General features: G+C 44.1%; 1 protein-coding gene across 4 annotated transcripts in view; it reads left to right on the top strand.

Annotated features, from left to right (window-relative positions):
* The window catches only part of immp2l (inner mitochondrial membrane peptidase subunit 2), a 218,561-nt gene extending 200,009 nt beyond the window's left edge, over window positions 1–18,552 (top strand). For all 4 annotated transcript variants that reach the window (XM_026172424.1, XM_026172421.1, XM_026172423.1 and 1 more), the window contains exons 5-6: window positions 6,104–6,206; window positions 18,065–18,552. In XM_026172424.1, the coding sequence (XP_026028209.1) occupies window positions 6,104–6,206; window positions 18,065–18,187 (226 nt within the window). In that variant the 3' untranslated portion in view covers window positions 18,188–18,552. The remainder of the gene's footprint in view (window positions 1–6,103; window positions 6,207–18,064) is intronic.
* The last annotated feature ends 5,733 nt before the right edge of the window (window positions 18,553–24,285 follow it).

Consider the following 24,285-nt stretch of genomic DNA (forward strand, 5'->3'; position numbering starts at 1 on the left):
TTAAACACGTTAGCAAAGTCTCTCTGATCCATTTCTAAACAATTGCAGATTTCAAGATCATCAGTTCAACAACTGTATGTTAGTGCAAGTTATTTAGGTGTGTCACTGCTTTACTGAGGTCTGTAAGAAGACCCAAACTGTTCATCTCAGGTTTGAGGAAATTGGTTAGGATGTTAAGGAACCACCGAGGCTCAAGCCTTCCATGATGGCCCCGCCCCTCCCTGAGCCTGGTTCTTCCTGTTAAAAGGGAGTTTTTCCTTCCCACTGTCGCCAAAGTGCTTGCTCATAGGGGTCATATGATTGTTGGGTTTTCTCTGTAGGGTCTACCTTACAATATAAAGCACCTTGAGGCGTTTGTGGTTTGGTGCTGTATAAGTAAAATTGAATTGAACTGGAAACTGCTGGAACACCTGCATCAACAGTGAGGCCAGTTTTGCATCTCCATTGACTGAGAGGGTGCCAACAAAGACAGAAGCTACAAAATCAAAACTTTTGCAGTTGTCCATGTACGGTTTTCAGACATGACCAAGACTGAGCTATGTGGCCACAAAGACAAGAAGTATGTTTGGAGGAGTAAATATGAGACTTTCAACCTAAGAACAGTGCAACAGCTGTCAAACATGGTGGCGGTAGTATCTGCCAGTGGTCCTGGTACATTAGCCACAGTGGATGGAATAATGAATCTAAATTCTTCAACTTCTCAAATCAACAGCTAGATGGCTGAAACGTGGACAGTTTAGTGACAGTTTTCCAATTCTGCTACGAAGAGTGGAAAAATATGAGACTGGATTATGCCGGGATGATGTTAATGGGTACCAAAAACGTCTGGTTGAGGAGCAACTTGCTAAGAGTTATTTAACCATATATTAGTGGGCATATATGTATATATCTGAGCCTATATGTATACCTTTGACCCGTGGGGATCAGAGAAAACCCCCAAACAGTTTTTCTTAAAGTCATTAAAGATGTATGCTGTACAATCTTTCCACTCTGGAAAAAGACCAGTTCAAAGGTATCATGAAAGCCCAGGATCACCCTGACGCTCGTGCTCGTTATGAGTGGATGGAGACTTGGATGGATGGTGTTAAATGTGCTTGAGAAATCAAAAGCAATCCTCACCATGCAGCCGTTACTATCCACAGTGCATTCTCTGCAGCATGGAGACTGTTGCAGCATCCCCCCCAGATTTGGTCCGTACACAAACTACATAATACACCACATGATGCATACATGACAAACTACAACACACAGCTGTAACAACAGGATCTGTCAAACACGTACTCATAACATGAGAAGACTTCCACATGACTCTATATGTTACGCTTTTACTCAAAGAGCTCAAAGCCAGTGCAGTAAGCTCCGTCAGTTCTGAGAGATTCTTATGCAGCATTTATCCAGTTATATGTATATTTATAAAATGCATGTTCTTCGTCTCTCTGGGAGAGCCTTTGTAGCAGTAAAATACCTTTTACATTATGCATATTATTTTCTTTTGTAATCCGGAAAGACCTCAAAGAAAACCAGACACCGACAGATATGAAAGTAAGTTTACTTGTGAAGCACTTTAACTGTAAAAGCTCAGTCGGTGTAGCTGCGAGTGCTTCTAATGCAGCATTTTCCCAAACTGGGATTATTAAGACGCAGCTTTCTCTAGGTTTTCTATGAAATTCTGCTCAAAGGCACTAAAGATATTAAAAACAGATTGGGAGGCCACAGCTCTGCTGCTAATTTCGCTGTGGAGATAACATCAAGGTCGCACCTTTTTACTCACTTGAAAGGTGCACGTGGAGAACGCACTAATTGATGTAGAAGCACGGCGGGCATGTTAATGGAAAAAAAGTTAATTAGAAAATTTACATTTCATCAAAAAATAACTGCTGGGACGGATTTTTAAACCACAAATGATGATGATTTCTTTTTCTTGTAGCTCTGATTCATCACCACAGCACACCAAGCTGAGTCGAATGAAAGACTAAATGCAGTAAACTCAATTGTCCTTGGTTCTTTAAAGATTTCATACTCATTCCTTGTCAAATGTAGCAGAGAATTGGTGTCATATAAACTGCAACCTTTTTATTTCTGCAAAAAGGTCCCAGCTTGTTTTCTCTTATTTCTTTTCCTTTGCGAGTCAGTAAATTCAGCTGCTATGGCTAAATCAATATTTATGTATCCAAGGCCTCTTTGGTCAGCCTGCAGGACCAACCTACACACACACACACACACACACACACACACACACACACACACACACACACACACACACACACACACACACATGCGTGAGGAATTGCAGACAAATTTCCATTTAAAAAGTCACTGAGGCTATAATTCACAATGTTCCCAAGCTGGATGATAAATCAGGGCTGGAACAGCCTCGTAACAGTCCAGAGGGATGATGAAGGGCGTCGGACCTTCTCCTCATAAACGCGACGAGCTAACTGAAGCGGCTGCAGGACGAGATGAGCACCGCCCCCCTCCACCACCTCTGTTAGGCTGAATCCTCTGATCAGATCTTTGTTTGAGCGATAAGGTGACGGAGGGAAGTGACGCTGCAGGAGATGATTTGGAGGCTGATGATTAAGGATAATGAAATGAAGGCGATAATTTGATCCACCGTCAATGAAAACGTTAACGGCTATTCTCTCCTGATTTTCATTTTCTTTTTTTTGTCTTCCCACATGAACACTTTGATCAGTTTACCGCTGGAGATCATTTTGTGAGCTCCTGTTTGGTTTCCAGAAACTGTTAAGATTAAAAGCACAATACAAAAAGTCTGAAACATGCTAAAAGCAGAAAATGCACTTGTGATTGTAGCCATTCCCCAACTCTCTGTGAATGGGACTCATGGCCATTGATCAGTGGTTGTTGATCAATGGTCATGAGAATTTGCATAATTAAGATTAAGGAACTGACCTCCCAGCCCATTGTTCCTTCAGTGGGCTGGTTTCACTCATTATGCAAATGTCCTGTTTATAAGATTGAAACCTGCAGTCAGCTGAGCCTGAAGAAGTCACTTGGATGAGTGATGAAATGTTTCTCCCACAAAACGCTACGTCCAGATGAACAGAATCAACTTTTGGAGATATACCAGCAACACCACTAACATTAGCTAATGCTACAGTTAGAGACCGTAACACAATCAAAATGATTCCAACCGTGTGCAAACAACTTGCATCCATGTTACCTTTGAAGATGAGGACCAGGTCTCAGACAACTCGCAGTCAGCTGCAGTCGTCAGAGTGACTTTAGTGCATCACTAAGGCAATGAAATGATGATAAGACACAGCAATTATCAGTTTACAGTTGTTCTGGTGTGAACCAAAAACACATCTCGATCAGGTTTCAAATGAACTCCAGAGCAGTTTGTTTATGTTGTGAATGTGATCCAACCTCAATCCAACACAGCTACCAGGTGTATGCTGCAATTTGAGCTAAGCGCCCTCCTGTAGTTGGGTGTGTTTTGCAATCTGAGATACAACAGGTACCATATATGTGCAGAGTACACAAACGGTAAGTGTGGAATAGCAGCTAGCAGTAGAATTAATGCAATCTGGCCACTCCGGTCTTTAAGTGATGACGTATGAATCCTGCTTCCAGCCCAAACTACCCTACGTTTATTAAGGCTGTTGTGTTTTTAACATGTTTTAATGTTTTGTATCTTTTTCTATTTAATCTGAACAAGCCCCTCAAAACAGTCAGTGATCACTGTCGGCTTCTCTCAGTTTTTATCATCGCTCTTCATTTTAAAGCTCAGTTTTTAAACCCTTATGATGTAACTCCAGCCCATGCAGCAGTATATGAATGACTAACCTCATATTGTGGATGGATTATCTCAGTTGTTCTCCTGACTGAAGTTTGGTCCATTTACAGCATCCTGCCATGCGATTGCATTTGTCTCTAACCATCAGGAACCCTCACGTTAACTTTTATCCAGTGGAAAAAAGTTGGTGTTCATCCTGCAGGCTTCAGTGTGTTTATGCTAACATAGCTGTGTCGCTAGCGATCACGTAGCAGATCAGCTACTGATTGGAAGGTTGGTTGTTCGATCCTTGGCTTCCCCAGTCTGCATGCCAAATTATCCTTGGGCAAGTTTCTAACCCCAAGTTGTGTGAATGTTGGTTAGATTGCACTTGAATATAGAAGTGCTTGTATGAGTGTGAATGAGTGTATACAGCACTTTGAGTACTCTGGGAGAGTAGAAAAGCGCCATGTAAGAATCAGTCCATTTACCACATCATTATATACCAGCTAGCCAAACTTCAGTAACCCTACAAACGTCACTGCTGTTTAGTTTTCTGTCTTCATTTATGTTGGAAGTGATAACAGAGCTGTACGTTTTAATTTATTCAGAAACCTCTCACTCAGAACATGCTTAGGTGTTTAGGTGTTTAGGTGGAAGCTAGCGAGCTAACTTCCGCTAACTTCTAACTCTGTTAAACTTCATAAATCCTGTTTTCATGGATGCCTGGATGTTAAACTTAATTGTTACACCTGGTAAAGCAGCAACGCTGATCATTTTATTTATTATGTAACTCTCAGCGATGGTGCAGTGTTCGTTTGACTTTGGACCCAGAAACGGCTAATGACGTCAGACTTAAAGAGCGGATAAGTGGACTAAACATTCTCATTTGGTTTAAAGAGACTTGCTTGGTTCACTTGTTGTTTTTGTCAGTTTTGGGAAAAAACTACAGGAAAAGGCTGAAGTTTGCAACCTCATCATCTGATTCAGAGTAAATGAACTTTAAGTGTGAAAGTGTGAGTGACTGCAGTCAGTCCAAGTTGGACAGCTTGCCTCCATCCAGGCAGCCTGTATAGTTGCCTTGTGAGTAGTTGTCATTATATTTTTACTGTATTGTGACTGAAAAAAATAACATCATGCAGGCTACAGTTAGCCCGCTAGCTTTGTTCCTAGTCATTCCTAGTCCTAGTCAGTTCTGTTTTTGAGTCGGGTCGTCATAGATATCCAAAGTTAAATCAAAGAATAAAGCTGGGTGTGATAAAATATAAATATATAACTGAAATAACTAACTGACCCTAAACTGAACTGAAAACAAACAGTGGAAATTACAAAACCATCATAATTCTGGTGAACATTTCTTTCTTTTATTATCACTGCCATCAATACTTGGAACCTGATTTATTTCATGCATCAGTAAAAATGGGTGTAGTTGCTGTCATCGCTGCAGTTTAACAGTAATAATTTTCCAATGCTGGTGTTGCATTAAATGTAATGCTGCCTGAAGTCTGAATATAAATGGCGACATTTGATTTTGTTGTATTTCTGTGTTTGAATTGAGGAGTTTAATTGTGGTCCTCTCAGCATGAGTGGAGCCATCATGGTTCACTGTGGTCACAAAGAGATGGACATAGAAACATTACTCAGGTCGGCTGCGGAGTTTAAATTATGCTCAGTTGGGACCCAGGAAAAACTCTCCTGCAGTCAGTGCACAGCCAGCCTGAACTGCTGATACAGGCGGGATGGAGCCATGCTTTCATGTTGTTCACGTCATACTCTGATCCTACCGTCCAAATGTCGCCGCAGAAATCGAGACTCAAAAGATGTTTCAATGCTTTTCTATTTTGCAGTTCTGGTGAGACTCTGAAATGCAGCTTTAGGCTGGCAGCAGCGACACCCAGTGTGGACTTCTGCCTCAAAGTTCAACATGTTGTGCACTCACAGATGCTCTTCTGCAGGCTTTGGTTGTTATTTGACCTACCGCTGCCTTTCTGTCAGCTTGAACCAATCTGGGCACTCTCCTCTGACCCCTGACATTAGCAAGGCACGTTACTGGATTACTGTGGCTCACTGGATTTTTTTTTTTCAGTCCGACCTCTGTAAACACTAAAGATGGGTTTGTGGGAAAATCCCAGCAGATCAGCAGTTTCTGAAACAGTCAGACCAATCTGTCTGGCACCAACAACCATGCCAAGTTCAGAGTTCCCTCCATCAGCTTTCTTTCCCACTGTGATGCCCTAACCCTAACTTCAGCAGGTCATCTCGACAATGTCTTCTCGATTAAATTGAATGAATTTATAATGAACGTCTGACTGAAAACAAAGTTCTTGCTTTCTTAGAAGTTGCTCTCATTTTCCATCTTTTCAGGACTCTGGCCTACAAGAACCGCTATGTTCGAGTTCCAGATGGTCACTTCTGGATCGAGGGAGATCATCACGGCCACAGTCTGGACAGCAACAGCTTTGGACCGGTAAGCACTCATCCCACTGCAGTGACATTGATGCCCTCCTTTGGTAGAAACAACTTCTATGTTCAGGAGTTTTCAGTCAGTCTGCGATACACAGTAAGGAAACAGTATTGGGTTACGTCTCTTAATCTTCATCAGTATAAAAACACATGACTTTGCAGATGATGCTGCAGCTGCTGTGATGACCTGATAGAGACTTCTTCTTCCTTAACTTCTATTTCACCACAATCACTCCAGCCCTCTGCACGGCCTCCTTCACTGCATCTATGAACCTCCTCTGAGGGCTTCCTCTTTTCCTCCTTGCTGGCAGCTCCATCTTCATCATCCTTTGTCCAGTATATCCTGCACAGGTCCAAACCGTTGGTGGATTACGTGTTGGAATCTGTCTGACTCTATAAAATGGATGTTGATTAACTGCAAACCTTCAACAGTCTGTTTGAATGATCCCTCCAGATTAGACTAAGGTTGCCTCCTGACAGCAAACCTCTGCACTGATCACTGAAGCTACCTGCAGTCAGTCCCAAACATCAAAAAACCGAATTATACACCAACCACCATCTTTACCTGGTTGCACAGTGTGTCAGAGACATCACTGAGTGCAGAGACGGTCGAGCAGCTCCTGTAGGTGTGATGTGTGCAGGCTGCGTCATACTTGTGTCCATATGTGTGTTCTTGCATACACTACAAGTTTAAAATGTTTCAGCGGGATCCAAATCTGGGCTTCGATTAAACCTGTGATTGAAATGTTCTTTAATATAATTAATAATGAATTAATTCCTTTACAATCGTTTATTTAAAATTAGGTGTTTTTTAAATCCCTCTGCAGAGTTTTAGCTCCTCACCCAGTAGGCTGATGGACAGACGTGAACCTGAAAACAAATTTATCATAGACACACACACGCGTCAGCGTTGCCATGGAGACCTGACTAATGAGGACCCAAAGTCTCGCAAAAATCTCACTGTCAAAGTCGAGATTCACACTTTGTTCATAAATGTGGTGTAAAGCTTTATTATGGCTTAAACAGAAGGAGAAATAATGAAGCTGTGAGCAAGGCATTACTGCAGCACACTGTACTGTTTGGGGGAAACGGTAAAGAAGGAACATGGAGCTTTGGGAGAATCCACGGATAAATAACTCCAGTATGTTTCCTTTACGTGCACTGCATACTGTGGGCCCGGTTTCATCTGCCCTGTCCCGATCCGAGCTGGGTCCTCTCCTCCTGACTGGAGCCGAGCGTCACAGAGTCCGTAGGGAAGCCAGAGTGACGGCTTGTTTCGGCGCCATCTTTCAGCGTTTTGTTGTGGTCGGCAGAGATGACAAGTACGTTAACAAAGCAGGATGTTTGTGCAGACCTGGTTTGTTCATCCTGACAGACACATAAAGATTTCATTAACGCCGTGTTTCAGGCTCATCTCTCCGGAGCAGGAAGAGTGTTAAAAGTCTGATATTGACTCCTGTTCTCTGCGCTATTTGTAGTTTTTCCCCTGTTGGTTGGAGCGGGATAAATTTTTCAGCAAAGAAGTAGTCGTTTGCTATGGACAGCACATTCAGAGCCAGACAGAAAGCCCTGCTCTCCCACTGATGCAAAGCTATCCAAGGAGCTGAGCAGAAATCCCCTCTGAGCTCAAACCCAGAGCACATAGAGCAGCAGCTCTGCAGAGCCTCTTTGTTCCTGAGACGACCGGCAGCTGTTCTGCCCTACAAAGAGAGGCTGAGTTTTAAATATGCTGTGCCTCTCTCCTATTATGTTTCTGACCACACCACTCTTCTGCAGATTATGAGTTTTCTTTCAGTATTTCGAGCAAACGCCCGTTCAGTTCCAACTTTTCATTAAAGACCGCTGTTTCAGTGTGAAGTCTGTGGCTAAATGTAATTTAGATTCACATGATGATCATCTGCAGAGAATTTCCTACGAAGGTGTAAACTACAGCTCCTTACAAACTGCTGCCTCTGACATCCTGTTAGATGATCTTTGCTATGAAGGGGGTCTGACCAGATGTCATGGCTGCTGGGATGGGCTGATAGAGAGGAGCTGAAATCAACCCTAACCCTGCCTTAGGATTGTTCTGGTCCATGGTTCTGTAAAACGTACTAAACAGTGAGTTCAGCGTATTTATTAACTTTCAGTCTCAGTAAATGGCACGCTTACTGCTTCCATAGGAATTAAGAATATTAAAGGTCAGTACCAGCCAGGTGCTGCTTATTAAATGCACAAATGCACTTAATTAAAGGATCATCAGTTGGTGTGAGCACCACTACTTATGGCACTTTTGCTAGTTTGAACCAAGCCAAGGAGGAAAGATGTCAGCAAAGATCTTGGGAAGGATTATAAGGCCGTCTACAAATACTAAGGGAGATTATTCACAAATTGAAAACATTCAGCTGCAAGTCTTCACGGCACTGGACGTTCCAAAGAATTCACCCCAAGGTCAGACCGTGCAAAACTCAGAAGAACTCCAAAAATCCAAAAGCTGGTTAGCAAAGAGTGAACAAGTATGGCTTGTTTAGGGCTTCAGGGGAAAGAGTCTTCTCTCTAAGGAGAACATACCAGCATGGTGTATATTTCCAAAACTGCATCTTAACAGACGAGACCACAGTGGAGATGTTCGTCCATCACACACAGCAGCACGTCTGGAGGAAACAAACACCTCATACAGCCGTCAGCACGGTGGAGGAGGGACGATGATCTGAGTGGACCATGAGCTCCTCTGTAGAGTCAGTGTGAGGCCGTGTGTCCCACAGCTGAAGCTCGGACCAAACCGGGTCATCAACAGGACAAAGATCCCAGCACAGCAGCAGGTCTGCAACAGAACGACCGAAGAAGAGAAGAACGGAGCTGCTGCAGAGCTCAGAGAGCTGTGCATGAACGAATGCTGCAAACCTCAATGAGGCGAAAAAGAATATGAAGAAGAGTGGACCAAAACTCCTCCACAGTGATGTGAGAGACTGACGAAGCCACAGAGAAAATCCTCCCTGCAGGTTATTGCTGCTACAAGCTGTTGAATCAGGGGTGGACTCAGTCTTTCCCTCGACTGTCACATGAAAACTTTCTTTTACATATAATCGTCTAACACTGTCACTGCACGGACAAATACAAGAGCGAAAGGTGTGAGGCTGTGGTATCTTACAGATATTTGTAGCTTCACGTTATTCTGCAGCTTGAGATGCATCTGCTCGTTTGCTGGGGTGAAACTGGAGCTTCTGCCAGACCCAGAGTCCAAAGCTGTGGCCGTTTTTTTCTTTCTTCAGCACGTTTGAAGAAATCTGCTGACGTCAGAGTCAACAACAACATCAACCTGTGTTTATTTCATCCACACCTGTCACCATTTTCACAGCTATTTGTCTGTCACTGCTTAATGGCACAGAAGGATGACATCCAGTCGTTGCTCCAGACTAGCTCTGGCCTGTTCCAGCCTGGAGACGTTTCTCTGCTGCTCAGAAAGGTGGTGTGAGCGCAGTGGTCTTTGTCAGTAGATGTTTCATTGCAGAGTTGAAGAGCACACGTCAGCTTCTGCCCCTCGTGACAGACGTCACCGGCGTTCTCGTCCCTAAAATCACATTACCCTTTCATTGCTGCCAAATGGCCAAAGCCACAGCAGCAGAAGCCTCAGCTGTGTTGTATCATGAAACACAATGTGCTGACAGTTTCATATTATTACCAAATATTCATACCACAGGAAATAGACTCGAACAGCTAAATCAATTGACTATATTCAGGATGTATCCTCTCCAATGAGGAGGTCTCATTTGAATAAAATGTTCTTTTTAAAGTCAGCCTGGCAGTCCTCGCTGCCACCCACCTCACAGTCTTTCAGTGCAGCAGATGATGCAGTCAGCCTTCGGGTCGATCAGAAATAGTCCAAAACAAAACAGAGAAAAACACCCACAACCTCTATATACACTATATGGTCCGAGTGCAGCGCTGTATGGAGCTTTTTCCTCCACATTCTTTTGTTGCTAAGTTAAAAATGTTCTTTCTTTGTTTGGTTTTCAGAACTTTGTAAAATGTGAAACCGAGGAGATTTTCATGCATATGCAACACGAGTCAGGCTTTCATGTCAGTCGATCTCACGCTGTGGGAAGTATGGCCTATTAAAGCGTTTATAGGTGCAATAAATAAGATTTCTACTGAGCCCAAAGCATGAAACGGCCGCAATTCATCTGCAGAGAGTTGATGGGGGGGTGTTGATCAATACGGTGAGTCAGCCAGATGCTGAGGTTTCTTCCTCTCAGAGCTGAAAAGCCAATCCTGATGTGGACACAAACAGAGAAAGTAATGAGCCGAGAGAGCGCCGAGAAGAAAAGACTACGGGACTAAGTGATGCAGCGTGGAATTCGGCGCATGACCGCTGAACGGCAAAAGGAAGCCACTGACCAACGATCCGGAAAAATACAAAGAAAACAAAGGCGCAACAGAGACAACGAACCTGAGAGATGTTCGACTAACAAGCAAGGAAATTAAAAATAAGACTAATGAAGACCCCAAAGGAGGACCCGATGGACAAAATCAGGAAAACAGCAAACCGTAGAGGCAACGGAGGAAGGTAGGAAAGTACGAAGCACAAAAGCTGTTAATTATTAGGGCGGTCGCCTTTAAAAGGTGAAACCAAAACAGAGAAATCCAAGAAAATAGAATCAAAACAAGTGAAGCGAAAAATTATGGATGAATTACAAAAGTCTAAACTATACCAATAACTTTAATGGTTTCTTTAATGGTTACCATTAAAGAAACCCTGAGCATCCATCACGCAGGCCACCTGTAAAGTTTTTTATTCTCATCGTTCAGGAACCGTTTGAGTCTCTCGCCCAGCGTTGTTGTTCAGTCACGGTAATGTGACGTGTACCTGGAAACACCTGGGCGGAGCTCATTATTCTGTTCAGCACCTGATGAATGCTTGTTGCTACCATCGTCCATCAAAGCTCCTCTTCTGTTTTCAAAACCATTGAAATCTGTCTGCAACACTAGCAGAGTCGTAGTCATTGAAAAATGTGCTCATTAAAAACAGTAGTGTTAACCCGTCCACTTTCTGCCCACATAAAACATTTGAGGAGCAGCATTCAAGGCAGAAATCTCCAGATGTCTCCCCGGGAGGGGTCACTCAGGTGTTCCCAACTCTGCAAAGAAGCCTCCTCCCAAACCATTCAGGAGGAATCAGGTTCAGTAAACCACCTCCGCTGTGCAGGGTTCGGAGTGACAGAGCCCAGCAACCCGACTCTGGTCGTCTAACCCAGCGGTCCCCAACCCCCGGGCCTCGGACCCGTGAGTCGTTTGGTACCGGGCCGCGAGAGTTGAGGCTCAGGTGTGAAATGTATGGTTTTCAGGGGTTTTATCGGTTTTCAGCGTTATTTTGTTATTGTTTTTATCGTTATTATGTTGTATTTATCCGCGACACCTTAAAAGCCGGTCCATGAAAATATTGTCGGGCATAAACCGGTCCGTGGTGCAAAAAAGGTTGGAGACCGCTGGTCTAACCACAGCTAGTGGTCATGGGACAGCAGAGGGCAGCAAAAAACCATCTAAAGCATGAAACTGCTAAAAAATAAAAACATATCCTGAAAGGAAAAACCTCCAAGAAACAAAAGAAGGAAGAATTTCTATATAAATGCATTTTAATTAATTCTCAATTTTCCTGTTCTGAAAAACCTGAAATTAGGCACGTTCACTTTCTCCTACATGCTTGTCTTTGTCAATCGTCGCCTTAAAAATCTCAGTGTAAGAAAAGAAGGAAGCAACGTGTTATAAAGAATCCAAGAAATGAAGCTAATCCAATAATCAACAAAAAAAACCAAATATCCAAATAAGCCAAAAACAGAGCATCGAAAGAAAGAAAGCATCAATAAAGCAAAGGAAGGAACAACTACGTGTCACCTTGGCAGCCATGTTTTAACCATGTTTGGCGTAAAGAAGCCAGCGTGGATACTTTTCCTGATTTTTGTCACCAGTTGAAGGAATCTTCAAACCCAAATCGTGGAGCGAAGGTGCAAAACAAACGTTTTTGTTTGAAGTTTCCAACCTCGTGTTTCTGAGATTAAAAGAAAGATGAATCTGTGCTGACCTGGAGGTTCTCTGCCTCCACAGCTTTCAGGTGTGTAATTTAGTAATTCCTCACTGTCTCACCTTAGCAGATAACAGCTCAGTGTCATCTGCAGCCGGATGAATATTAATCAGCTGTTTCATTACCACATGTTATTAAACTGGAGCTTGACCCGCAGCTGTTGTGAGGTGGAGGTTTCTTTTCCTTCCTGTTACTCAGACTGTAGCGTTGAATTTGCTGCGTCAAATCAAACGTTGCTTTCTTTCTCTGAAACCAACTCCTCATAATACCTCCAGCCCGAGCGCGAGCTCTCTAAAGGTTATTCTGGAGATGGAGATGAATGCCGCATATGTATATATGGTTTTAAATATAGAGGCTGGCTTTGAGAGATAACAGGAATCATTAAAAGCTTATGACATTTGCTGGTGTGTGTGCGTTCGCCCTTATGAAAAGCAGATCTAATTGATGCGGCGAGGACGATGCTGGACAGCAGTGAGTGGACGGATCTTCAGCTGTCAGCGCGCCGGTTTTAATTATCTCTGCCGTTGATGTCTGCAAGTCTCTGCACCTCAAGCTGAATGTCAACCTGTGAAAACCTAAATAAGAAGCACGTCACTTCAAAAATCAGAAAAAATCAGTTTTTGCTCATTTCAGACTGCCAAGGCAACCAGTGACTCAAAAAGAGGAAAACCAACCCACGGCGTCGTGTTAATTCAGGCTGCTTGGATACGTATCTTTAATATATTCAACAAAATCGAAGCAGAGGATTGGTGCCTTTCACAAACAGTCCCTGCAGGTTCTGGATGTCAGCATCTGATGTGTTCGATTCAAAGAAGGCTTCAGTTTTTTTACATTCAGCATAACTGAGCTGTGGTTGTGACTAAGCCCAACCAAAGACTACATTTAAACAAGTTCAAACATCTTTTGCTGTTGGAGTTTGCAAGTACAATCAAAGCGGTCACCCAGAAACACCCTCAACCTCTGGGTGACCGAATTTAATGGCGAGGCGACGGTACTGGTGGAGGCGACCTTTCTCCAAACCACCGTGGTCGGTTGGAGCGCCGTCACTCTCAGGTTGGTGAAGGTTTGCAGATTTACCAACGTGTTGCAGTAAATCTGAGTCAGAGTGTCGACATCATCTGTGACACGCTGACTCGGCTGGTTGTATTCTGGTTATATTCCTTAGAAAAGGAAGATTGCAGAGCAGCTTTACCATTTTGCACTTTCTCTGTATGTAGACGGCAACATATTTGCAGTTGTTGCCATTTTATCCCCGTCAGCACAATCAGATTCAATGAGATGATGATTGCATGCATTTGCAACATAAAGTAGACTGGCTCTGATGGGGCACTTTGAAAATGGCAACTTACTGTGGTTGCAGATCTGGTATCCATCTCTGAAGCAAGCATTGGCTGCTGAGGCCTCCAGCTCCGTGATGTGACTGGAGAATAAACAATGAGAAAACTATTTTTGGATGACAGGTCTTGACACGTGTACTAGAGGAGGGTTTTTGAGCAAAGAAAGGCAGCTGGAGCCGTGTTTTACTTATTTCTGTTCACATTTCATTGCCCAATAATCTTTTCATTTTGAATTCTTCAGATTTTGTGGTTTTATAAGACTCATGCTGTCACGAACTGCACTTTCCCCCCAACGTCAGTCAAAGACGGTGGGGCATTACAGAGAGAAAGCCATCGATTGTAGAACTGAAAAGCCTGAACTGTGCTCAGTTCACTTTGTTCCCTTTAATAACAGATGGTCTGCTGGACCTGCTAAAGCAGGTTATAAAGGGAGCCCTGAATCACCTGTTATGACAGGTTGACCTGCTCCATGGCTGCCACAAACATCCTCAGACACCCTGCTATGCAAAACTGACTACTCGACTGCTAACCCTGACCGCACGCGCTCCATCCTGCAGGGCTCCACCCACGTCTGCAGGTCACTGCCCTCTGTGCTGTCCTGCTGCTAGGACAAACAGGAAGGCAGCCACCTCCGTATATGAGGCTACTCACCCTCTAAACTGCAGTCTGCTCCGCCCACCTGTTCCTCTGTCACCCCCAAACCTCCTGCTCCACCACAGCTGCTTCAGTCAGCGATGCTCAAAGAGATTTCCATGACAGGCTCACTTTAGGACACCTGTGGTACCTGAGGACAGGATGGCTCTCGCTCTCTGAATCGGCTCTCTGTTGTCAATCAATCCATCAATCAGTCTTTATTTATGAAGCACTTTTCACACAGAAATGTAGCACAAAGTGCTTTACATGGTTAAAAGCAGCCCACCCCACCCTCCAATTCACTCCCCACACTCTCTTCAATTCAATTCAATTCAATTTTATTTATATAGCGCCAAATCACAACAAAAGTCGCCTCAAGGCGCTTCATAGATACAGAGAAAAACCCAACAATCATATGACCCCCTATGAGCAGCACTTTGGCGACAGTGGGAAGGAAAAACTCCCTTTTAACAGGAAGAAACCTCCGGCAGAACCAGGCTCAGGGAGGGGCGGGGCCATCTGCTGTGATTGGTGGGGGTGAGAGAAGGAAGACAGGATAAAGACATGCTGTGGAAGAGAGACAGAGGTTAATAACAGATATGATTCAATGCAGAGAGGTCTGTTAATACAGAGTGAGTGAGAAAGGTGACTGGAAAGGAAAAACTCAATGCATCATGGGAATCCCCGGCAGCCTACATCTATTGCAGCATAACTAAGGGAGGATTCAGGGTCACCTGGTCCAGCCCTAACTATATACTTTAGCAAAAAGGAAAGTTTGAAGCCTAATCTTGAAAGTAGAGATAGTGTCTGTCTCCTGAATCCAAACTGGAAGCTGGTTCCACAGAAGAGGGGCCTGAAAACTGAAGGCTCTGCCTCCCATTCTACTTTTAAATACTCTACGAACAACAAGTAGGCCTGCAGAGCGAGAGCCAAGTGCTCTAATAGGGTGATATGGTACTACAAGGTCATTAAGATAAGATGGGGCCTGATTATTTAAGACCTTGTATGTGAGGAGCAGGATTTTGAATTCAATTCTGGATTTAACAGGAAGCCAATGAAGGGAAGCCAAAGCAGGAGAAATATGCTCTCTCTTTCTAGTCCCTGTCAGGACTCTTGCTGCAGCATTTTGGATCAGCTGAAGGCTTTTCAGTGAGTTTTTAGGACTTCCTGATAATAATGAATTACAGTCGTCCAGCCTGGAAGTAATAAATGCATGAACTAGTTTTTCAGCGTCACTCTGAGACAGGATATTTCTAACTTTAGAGATGTTGCACAAATGGAAGAAAGCAGTCTTACATATTTGTTTAATATGTGCGTTGAAGGACATGTCCTGGTCTTAACATAAGCGGTCATGGATACATGACCGCCCTCTGGTCTTTGTCAGCACACGAGCTGCCGAGTTTTGCAAAAGTTGTAAAGTTGAAATATTCTTCTTAGGAAGACCAGAGAGCAGGGCAGTAATCAATGCGACTGGTAATAAAAGCATGCATCAGCATCTCTGTGTTGGCCCGAGAGAGAATAGGGCGGACTCTGGCTATATTTTTTAGATGATAAAATCCAATTTTGGTCACATGTTTAATATGTGGGATAAAACCAAGCTCAGAGTCAAAAATAACACCCAGGTTTTTCACTTGTAGCGAAGGACATAGTGAAAATGCCTCTAATTTAGACAAGAGTTTCTCTCTCTGAGCCTCGGGACCGACGATTAAAACTTCAGTTTTGTCCTGGTTAAGCTGTAAAAAGTTTTCTGCCATCCAAGATCTTATATCTAGAATACAGTTAAAAAGAGCATCCATTGGTCTGGTGTCATCAGGAGACACAGAGATGTACAGCTGCGTGTCATCAGCGTAACTGTGGACGTTCACTCCATGCCTCCTGATGACACCGCCGAGAGGGAGCATATACAAATTAAAAAGTACAGGGCCTAGAACCGACCCTTGAGGCACACCACATGTCATTTTATGGATCTTAGAGGAGCATCAGAATCAGAATCAGAAAGGGTTTTATTGCCAAATGTTGGGCAGGTTTACAACATTAGGAAATTGCTGCGGTGCTTCAGTGCAAACATACTGTCATAAATTGCACTTAAATAGACATGAAAAAATAAAAGTAAGAATAAGAATTAAAAGTGCTACGTAGAAAGATATATACATGAGTGCAGGTGGTGATCAGTGCCAAAACATGGAATGATGCAGTGACACAGCGTAGGGTCATGTGTTAGTGGCGGGAACAGTCATACGGTTATTGTTCATGTGTCCAACAGCATGTATCCATACTCACCATAAAAGTTCTGTCAGAGAGACAGGAAGTGAACCCGTTGTGTACAGCACCAGAGAGGCCCACCATGTGTTTTAGTCTGTTTAAAAGAATAGCGTGGTCTACTGTATCAAAGGCTGCGCTTAGATCCAGCAGCACCAGGACTGAGAGCTGTTGGGCGTCCCAGTTACATCTAAGATCATTTAAAACCTTTAGGAGAGCAGTCTCTGTGCTGTGGTTCACCCTAAATCCAGACTGGAATATCTCCAGGATCTGTCTATCATTGAGAAAATCAGTAATCTGAGTAAAAACAAGTTTTTCTAAGACTTTACTTAAAAATGGTGAGTTGGATACAGGTCTGTAGTTATTAAAATCATTACAATCCAAACTGCTCTTCTTCAGAAGGGGCCTCACCACCGCCGTTTTAAAGGCAGCAGGGAAGACACCCAACTGAAGAGAGCAATTCATCATGTATAAAAGCTCAGCCTCAAAAAATCCATAAAGTGTTTTAAAGAGTGAAGAAGGGATTGGATCTAAAAGACATGTGGTGGGTCTCACTGTGGAGAAAACTTTCTTAAGGTTCTCAGCATTAACCAGGACAAAGCTGTCCAGTGTCTCCTCAGGTACAATCGAGCCCTCAGATGTGTTTACAATCATATCACGATTAGATAAAATATCAGATCTGATGGCGCTGACGTTTCCCCTGAAGTGGTCTGCAAACTGCTCACAGAGCGAGTCTGTGGGGGTTCTTTGGGAGCTGTTAAAATCAGGGTTAAATAAATGATCTATGGTGGAAAAGAGGACCTTGGGATTATTTTTGTTAATACTGATTATTTTGGCGAAGTATGAATTTCTTGAGTTCCTTAATGTATTATTGTACATTTTAAGTTTTTGATTTTGATGCTTAATTACATTTTTATTTTTCCTCCACCTCCTTTCTGCTGCCCTGCAATCTCTTTGAGTGTTTTGACTTCTTCGTTTCTCCAGGGTGATGCGTGTTTTACGTTAATCTTGTTGGTGGTGAGTGGAGCAACGGAGTCAAGGCTTTTCTTCAGTTTGCTGATAAAATGATTAAAAATAAAATCGCAGGGGGGCATTCGTCTAAAACCCTGGTAAAATTTGCAGCCACTTCAGAGGTTAGATAGCGCCTCCTCACAGTTCGCACCGAGGTCTCCCGCTGAATAAAACCGGTGATGTTAATAAACACACAGTAGTGGTCAGAGACAGCCAAGCCAACAACAGAGGACACGCTGTGGACAGCCCATGGGTGATGACCAGGTCCAGAGTGTGTCCTCTGTTGTGAGTCGGCTGCGTGACGTGCAGGTAAAATCCAAACAGTGAAGAACGTTTAAGAATTCTTTTGCTGCAGGGTCAGAAGGATTATCTATGTGCAGGTTAAAGTGATTTTGAGTGTGTGTTTGTTAAAACTTCTGTCTTTAGGTGGTCTGTAAAGTGTGACAGATAAAACTGGAGGGCTGCTAAAAACAATAGCAGGGAATTCGAAAGTGGTAAAACGATCAAATAAAATTTGTTTAATTTGACCATTTGTTAAAAGTTGTGATGCTGTTTTTTTCCCAGGTGTCTGTGGGGCTGCTTCACGGTCGGGCCTCTCACATCATCTGGCCACCAAACCGCTGGCAGCGAATCACAGCATCGCTCCCTGCAAACCGAGGACCGCTGGACACCGAGGAAGAGGACTGACCACGCCCACAGAGTTTCTGTATTTTTCTTAAAATGTCAAATTCACAGCAAGAGCCGCTCGCTGTGACCGTGTGAGTCAGATTACTGCATGGCTTTTATATAAACCGTGCTCATTGTACACTCAGGTGGTGTTTTGTTCGTTTCACTGCAGACTTTTGTTTTTAAATATTTCTTTCTTGAACGCTGAAAAGACGACAAACTGAAGTCCTGTCCCCGAACTTCACATTTTACATGAAAAATTAAAGCTTTTGTCTGTAAACCACCAAGAATTTTAAGTTAAGTTTGTGGTATTTTATCAACTAAGCTAATAATCACTGGCAAAGTGATGTGATGGGCAATTAAACTCATTTGTAATTTCCACCCTATCCTGGTGTTGAATGTTTGAATCTGCTCATTTCCAGCTGCATATTTTTATTTTTTATGATTTTTTTAAATGTTTTCTCCTCTGCCCTTAAAGCTTCTGACCATATTAGGGATTTCCCCTCTCTGTGACGGCAGTCTCATGTCTTTATTCACATTTTAACCTCATCTTTAGCCTGCCAAGGCTTTGAGCTTGTGGGAAATTATTCTGAATCCTTAAACCAGAAATATGAATTTTCTTAATCTAAAACATTTTTGTAGCAGGTCACAAAGTGCGGGACTTGGTCAAGGCTAAGATTAAAACTTTGAGGTTTCGGTGTTCGTCTCAGTGAACAGCTTCAATATTTCAACAACACCCCAATTTTTAGCTCTTATGTCATCTGTACTTCAACAGGGAGCCCCTGCGTCTCTGCTGGGATCTCCTCCCGAGTGGGTGTGACCAGAAAACCCAGGAGGCACGCCTCTCTCTTCACTATGATGGTCCAGTATAACGCCCACACCAGTCAGCCTGTTTCTCTCCCACTCTGCTTCCCATCACTCGTGATTCAGCGTCTCTTTAGCTCCATAAATAATTCTGAATTAAAGCACCTCTTCGATTGGCTCCGTAAACAAACAGCAGATGTGTAAGAATCATTCAGAGGTGGAAACAAGCACACAGCTCTCTGCGTTTGTCCCTCATTAACTTCGAACTTCCATTGTCCACTTTAAATTTTTTATATTTTCCAGCGTAGGAGGCGGATGTGTGTTGCTACAGAATTCCAACTACAATTTTAGAGGTTTTAGTCTCATTTCTGTGTTTGAGAACTGAGAAGTCAAATTAAAGACGTGTTTCTGATCCATCTTCATCCGCTTTATCCGGGGCCGGGTCGCGGGGGCAGCAGCCTAAGCAAAGAGGCCCAGACCTCCCTCTCCCCAGCCACCTCCTCCAGCTTATCCGGGGGAATACCAAGGCGTTCCCAGGCCAGCCGAGAGATATAATCTCTCCAGCGTGTCCTGGGTCTGCCCCGGGGCCTCCTCCCGGTGGGACATGCCTGGAACACCTCACCCAGGAGGCGCCCAGGAGGCATCCTTATCAGATGCCCGAACCACCTCAGCTGGCTCCTTTCGATGTGGAGCAGCAGCTGCTCTACTCTGAGCCCCTCCCGGATGGCCGAACTCGTATCCGCGATCTCGTTCTTTCGGTCACTACCCACAGCTCGTGGCCATAGGTGAGGGTAGGGACGTAGATCGACCGGTAAATTGAGAGCTTCGCTTTTACACTCAGCTCCCTCTTCACCACGACGGACCGGTGCAGCGTCCGCATTACTGCAGCTGCAGCCCCAATCCGTCTGTCGATCTCCGGCTCCCTTCTCCCATCACTCGCGAACAAGACCCCGAGATACTCGAACTCCTCCACTTGGGGCAGGAACTCATCCCCGACCCGGAGTGGGCACTCCACCCTTTTCCGGCTGAGAACCATGGCCTCAGATTTGGAGGCCTCAGATGTTTCAGATCATCAAAGTAATTTGACTATTAGACAAAGATAACGAGAGTAAATACAAACACAAATCCAAACCCACCTGGACCTTCTTGTTAAAAATGAATTAACTCTCGTTAACCACATTTTATTGAGCTTCCGAAAAGACCTGATCACTGTCACACCTGCTGGATGATAAATCCCTTAAACAGAAGCTGCTTGATAAAGTGAAGCAGACTGAAAGGTCTCAACCAGCAGCACGTCAGCATCACACTGCGATCTAAAGAAACAAGTGACATCATCAGCCTGAGCCAGCCTCTGTGAACCACAGCGAGCGCCGTTATCCACACATGGAGGAAACCCGGAACGGTGCTGAACCTTCACAGGAGCACGTCGACTCAGCCAGGAGGTCACAGAAGAACCCAGAGCAGCATCTACAGACCTGCAGGCCTCGCTCGGGTCAGTTAAGGTCAGAGGTCATGGTTCAACAACAAGAAAGAGACGGGGCAAAAATGGCGTCCATGGGAAAGTTTAAGGAGAAAACCACTGCTGACCACGGCTCGTGTCACATCTGCCAGAAAACATCTGGATGATCCCTGAGAAGGTTTGAGTCCCGTCACATCAAAATAACAGCGTTTCATAAAGAGAACATCACAGCAGCGGTGGCGTGATGGTCTGGGCTGCTGTAACTGAGGGAACCATGAATATGCCAGAAAAGCCTGAAGGAGGATGTCTGCACCTGAAGCTCAAGAGCAACAGATGATTATGTTTGTAAAAATAACTCCCAGATCAGAGGCTGTGGCGTCGACTGCCTGCTGACGGCGATCTAACGTCCGTGCTGCAGTCAAACACACTATTTTCCATACATCGCTCAGAACCGCTCATGTCCTCAGGTCCTGGTGGTATTCCTCTTTAAGGATGTTGTCACAGCAGAGCTTCCCTCATCTGACCTCCGAGGTGCTCCTGATGATAACTGAGCGAATTCAATTATTTTGCAGTGCGATGGGAGCGAGCTGTGTCTGGGTCATTATCTAAAAATCTGTTTTCACTTTGCTGTTGTTTGTGTCGCTGCTGCTGTCGGCTGTAAGCAGAGGGCTGCTGACACTTCACAGACGCTCTCCCCTTTTATTAATTGCTCTTGGAGGAGAAATGAGCCTTTAGCCTTCCACATCAAGCGGGGTGTGTGAAGTCTTAATTAGAGGGGAAAAGCACATGTGACAAAACATGTGCAGCCAGCTGACCTCTGCAGCAGCTGAAACGCTCCGTCTTTAAAGATGTGCGTCGCTGATTTGCATAAATCAGACCGAGGGAACACTTGTGGTGCATTCAGCCAAACTGAGCTCCCAGATGTAGCTGCTGATTGTGCGACGCTTGCAGCTGTGTCACAGTGTAAGGGGACCCCGGAAGGATAAGTGGGGCTAAATGCAGATGTACCCGAGCCTCCCGCTGAGGCTCACATGTGCATGATTAATTCACCTAAATGTTCTGTGCATTTGTGCATCAGCTTCATCTAATGATTTAGTTGATAATATATTTGATGTTCATGAAAGACGGCTGCAGACGGCATCTCTGACTGACTGATATCCTCTCTGGGTAGTAAAGCCCGTGTTTGCACATTTCCCGGTACTTTGCATCCTGCATTTACCTTATTTACAGAGAGCTGAAAAGACTCATCAGTCTGTCTCTGTGTGTGTGCTCGCCTCTAAGCCTCTGTGCTGTTTCCGTGCCAACAAACACCATCGGGTGCAGCTGCTAGGATACCGGTGTCGCCGTGGTGAGATATGGCCTTGTTTAGACATTCGGGATTACTGCACTAACAGAAGGGATGCCACATGCCAGCCCGTCCTTCCTCCGTGAGTTAACAGATGCACCGAATCCTTCTGCAAACGTGTTCTTTACACAGTTTTCTGAATTTGCAGGTTCTGTGGTGTGCAGTCTCAAACCTGCTGCAGGTGCCAAACACATTAACGAGCTCACATCCTCAAGACTGCTGAGAAAAACTCAGCCATGAATACAGAACAATGATCTTCATTTAAGACTTCAGGTGACGTTTCGCCTGATACCTCTACATCTAAGAGTTTGGCCTTTGAGCATGAGACCTGTAATGGGGTCTCGTACAAAGACTGTAGGACTGGTTCTCCCAGTAACACCCAGCATGTGTAGAATTCATCGTTTATATAGAGGCAGAACAAAACAAGATGCAGGAGAAAAATAAGCAAAATGACAGGATTTTCTGTGAAAATATGTTTAATTTCTCCTACTTTACGCACAAATATTCACAGATTTACAGGGTAACCTCGGGCAGAACTGCTGAACGTTTGGTCTGAACACAGCGTTAACGTTTACAAGGTGACAGGCTTAGAAACACAACCAAACTGTGGGGTTGGATGTGAGGATGTTTGAGACGCTCGTCCGTTCGAATGGCGGACTCCTGTACTCACTTTTCGAGAGCACAGGTGAGTTTACAGGCATGAAGTGCACTACAGGTCTTCATGCCTCTGTACTCTTCACAGTCAGAGCTGCACATGGTGCTTTTCCTCTCAACTCCCTCAGCGAAGTGGAATGGAAAGGACTCCAAACCCATTTCCATCAGCACCGACGGGGACGGCAAACGTCACGCGTCTGGATTTTATACACGTCAAATTTCTTGTCGTAGCTGTTGGAGAATTCAGTATTTGATGTGTGGAAAGAGGCTTAACAAGCTGTAAATGTTTTAAGTTAAAGCACCGAGACTTTCAAGTACTATGTCTAGTCCGGTGCACAAGCTGCAGACTTACTGCAAATGCAGCATTCATTTATGCACAGCTGGTCCAAGGTCTCAGGCAGGTTGAGGTCTGGACTCTGCACCGTTGCAGCAGCTCGATTCTTCTTCAGTCGTTCTGCTGCAGATCTGCTGCTGTGCTTGGATCATTGTCCTGTTGATGGTCTGAGCTGTAGCTGTGGTCCACTCAGATCATCATCCCTCCTGTGTTTGGTTTTCAGTAAAACGTCGTGTTGGGCAGTATGGACAAACATCTCCACTTCAGTTTTGGTCTTCAAAGAGTTTATTAAGAAATAAAGCTTCACTTTCCAAAGCCGGAGTGTTGAGATCCGTTTATGTTTGTGACTTAGCATTAGATTGTAAATTCAAAACAATAAGCAGCTGCAAACCGCTTTGCAACCCACCTCTGCACCATCTCACCCACACCACTAAAAATAAATTACTACAGATGGAAATCTTTTATCTGCAGCGGTGAAATTATTCCTACCACACACAGGTATCAGTGAAAAACTTCATCTACAGTTTATTTTCCTTCCATTTATGGTCAAAAAGGAGGCGGGTCAAATTAAAAAACCAAATGTTGCCATGAATTTGTCTCTTTGTGTCTGTTCTGTGCCACATTTTCAGTTTTTTATGCGAGAAATGATCCAAAAAGAAGTGTAACAGATCCAGATGATGGAGTCAAAGTGTCGGTCTGACATTTATCCTCAGGACTTTCACCTCATTGTGTTTGTGTAATTGTAATCTTTTCTCCGTTTCCCTCAAATCTGTATTAAACTGACAGCCTCGCTGATTTCTGGCTGATCGGGAGTCCAATCCTCTGGGGAGAGATTTCTTGTATTTTGTGGTTTTATAAAATCCAACAGTTTTTCCTGTTCCTGGTTTTTGTGGCTCCCTAATGAATTAATGGTGCAGCTGTATATAAACACCCCATGGCTCATTTGACTCGGCTCTTACTCCTCTCTCACCGGTGTGAATGCTGTTATGCTAATCGTAACAGCACACAGGCTCATTCCTGCACTCTGGGCCTTAAGCTCACCTCCTGAACGGCAGCAGGGGTGAGCAGCAGCAACAACTCGCCGTTTGTTGAAATCTGAGTCAGCCTGATGATGTTAAAGGCTCAGGCAGGGGGCATAAAAATCCCAGCTCGGCTCTGACGCATGTTGAAAATGTTCTAGAGCAAACGGCTGTAAGATCTGGTTGATGTTTAAAATCTGTCGGTGGTTCAAATTACAAAGAAGCGCTTTGCTGAAATGCCTCCATTTCACCTGCTGTCGCCTCGTTTTAGGTGATGTGCAACACACAGTGTGAACATTTCAGGATTTTCTAAAAACTAACCAGGTTCAAACAAATTCAGCTTCATTGCCCCCCCATGGCGATCAGCCACAACATTAGAAACACCTGCAGGTGAAGTGAAATCGTTGGTTTTCTCTTCAGAATGACATCTGTCACGGTGTGTGATGGAAATACCTTTTTAATCTTTGTATATGGTTTCATTCATAAAGTGCTGAATTACAGCAA

Source organism: Astatotilapia calliptera, chromosome 7, assembly GCF_900246225.1.
Source record: "Astatotilapia calliptera chromosome 7, fAstCal1.2, whole genome shotgun sequence".
Taxonomy (NCBI): Eukaryota; Metazoa; Chordata; class Actinopteri; order Cichliformes; family Cichlidae; genus Astatotilapia; species Astatotilapia calliptera.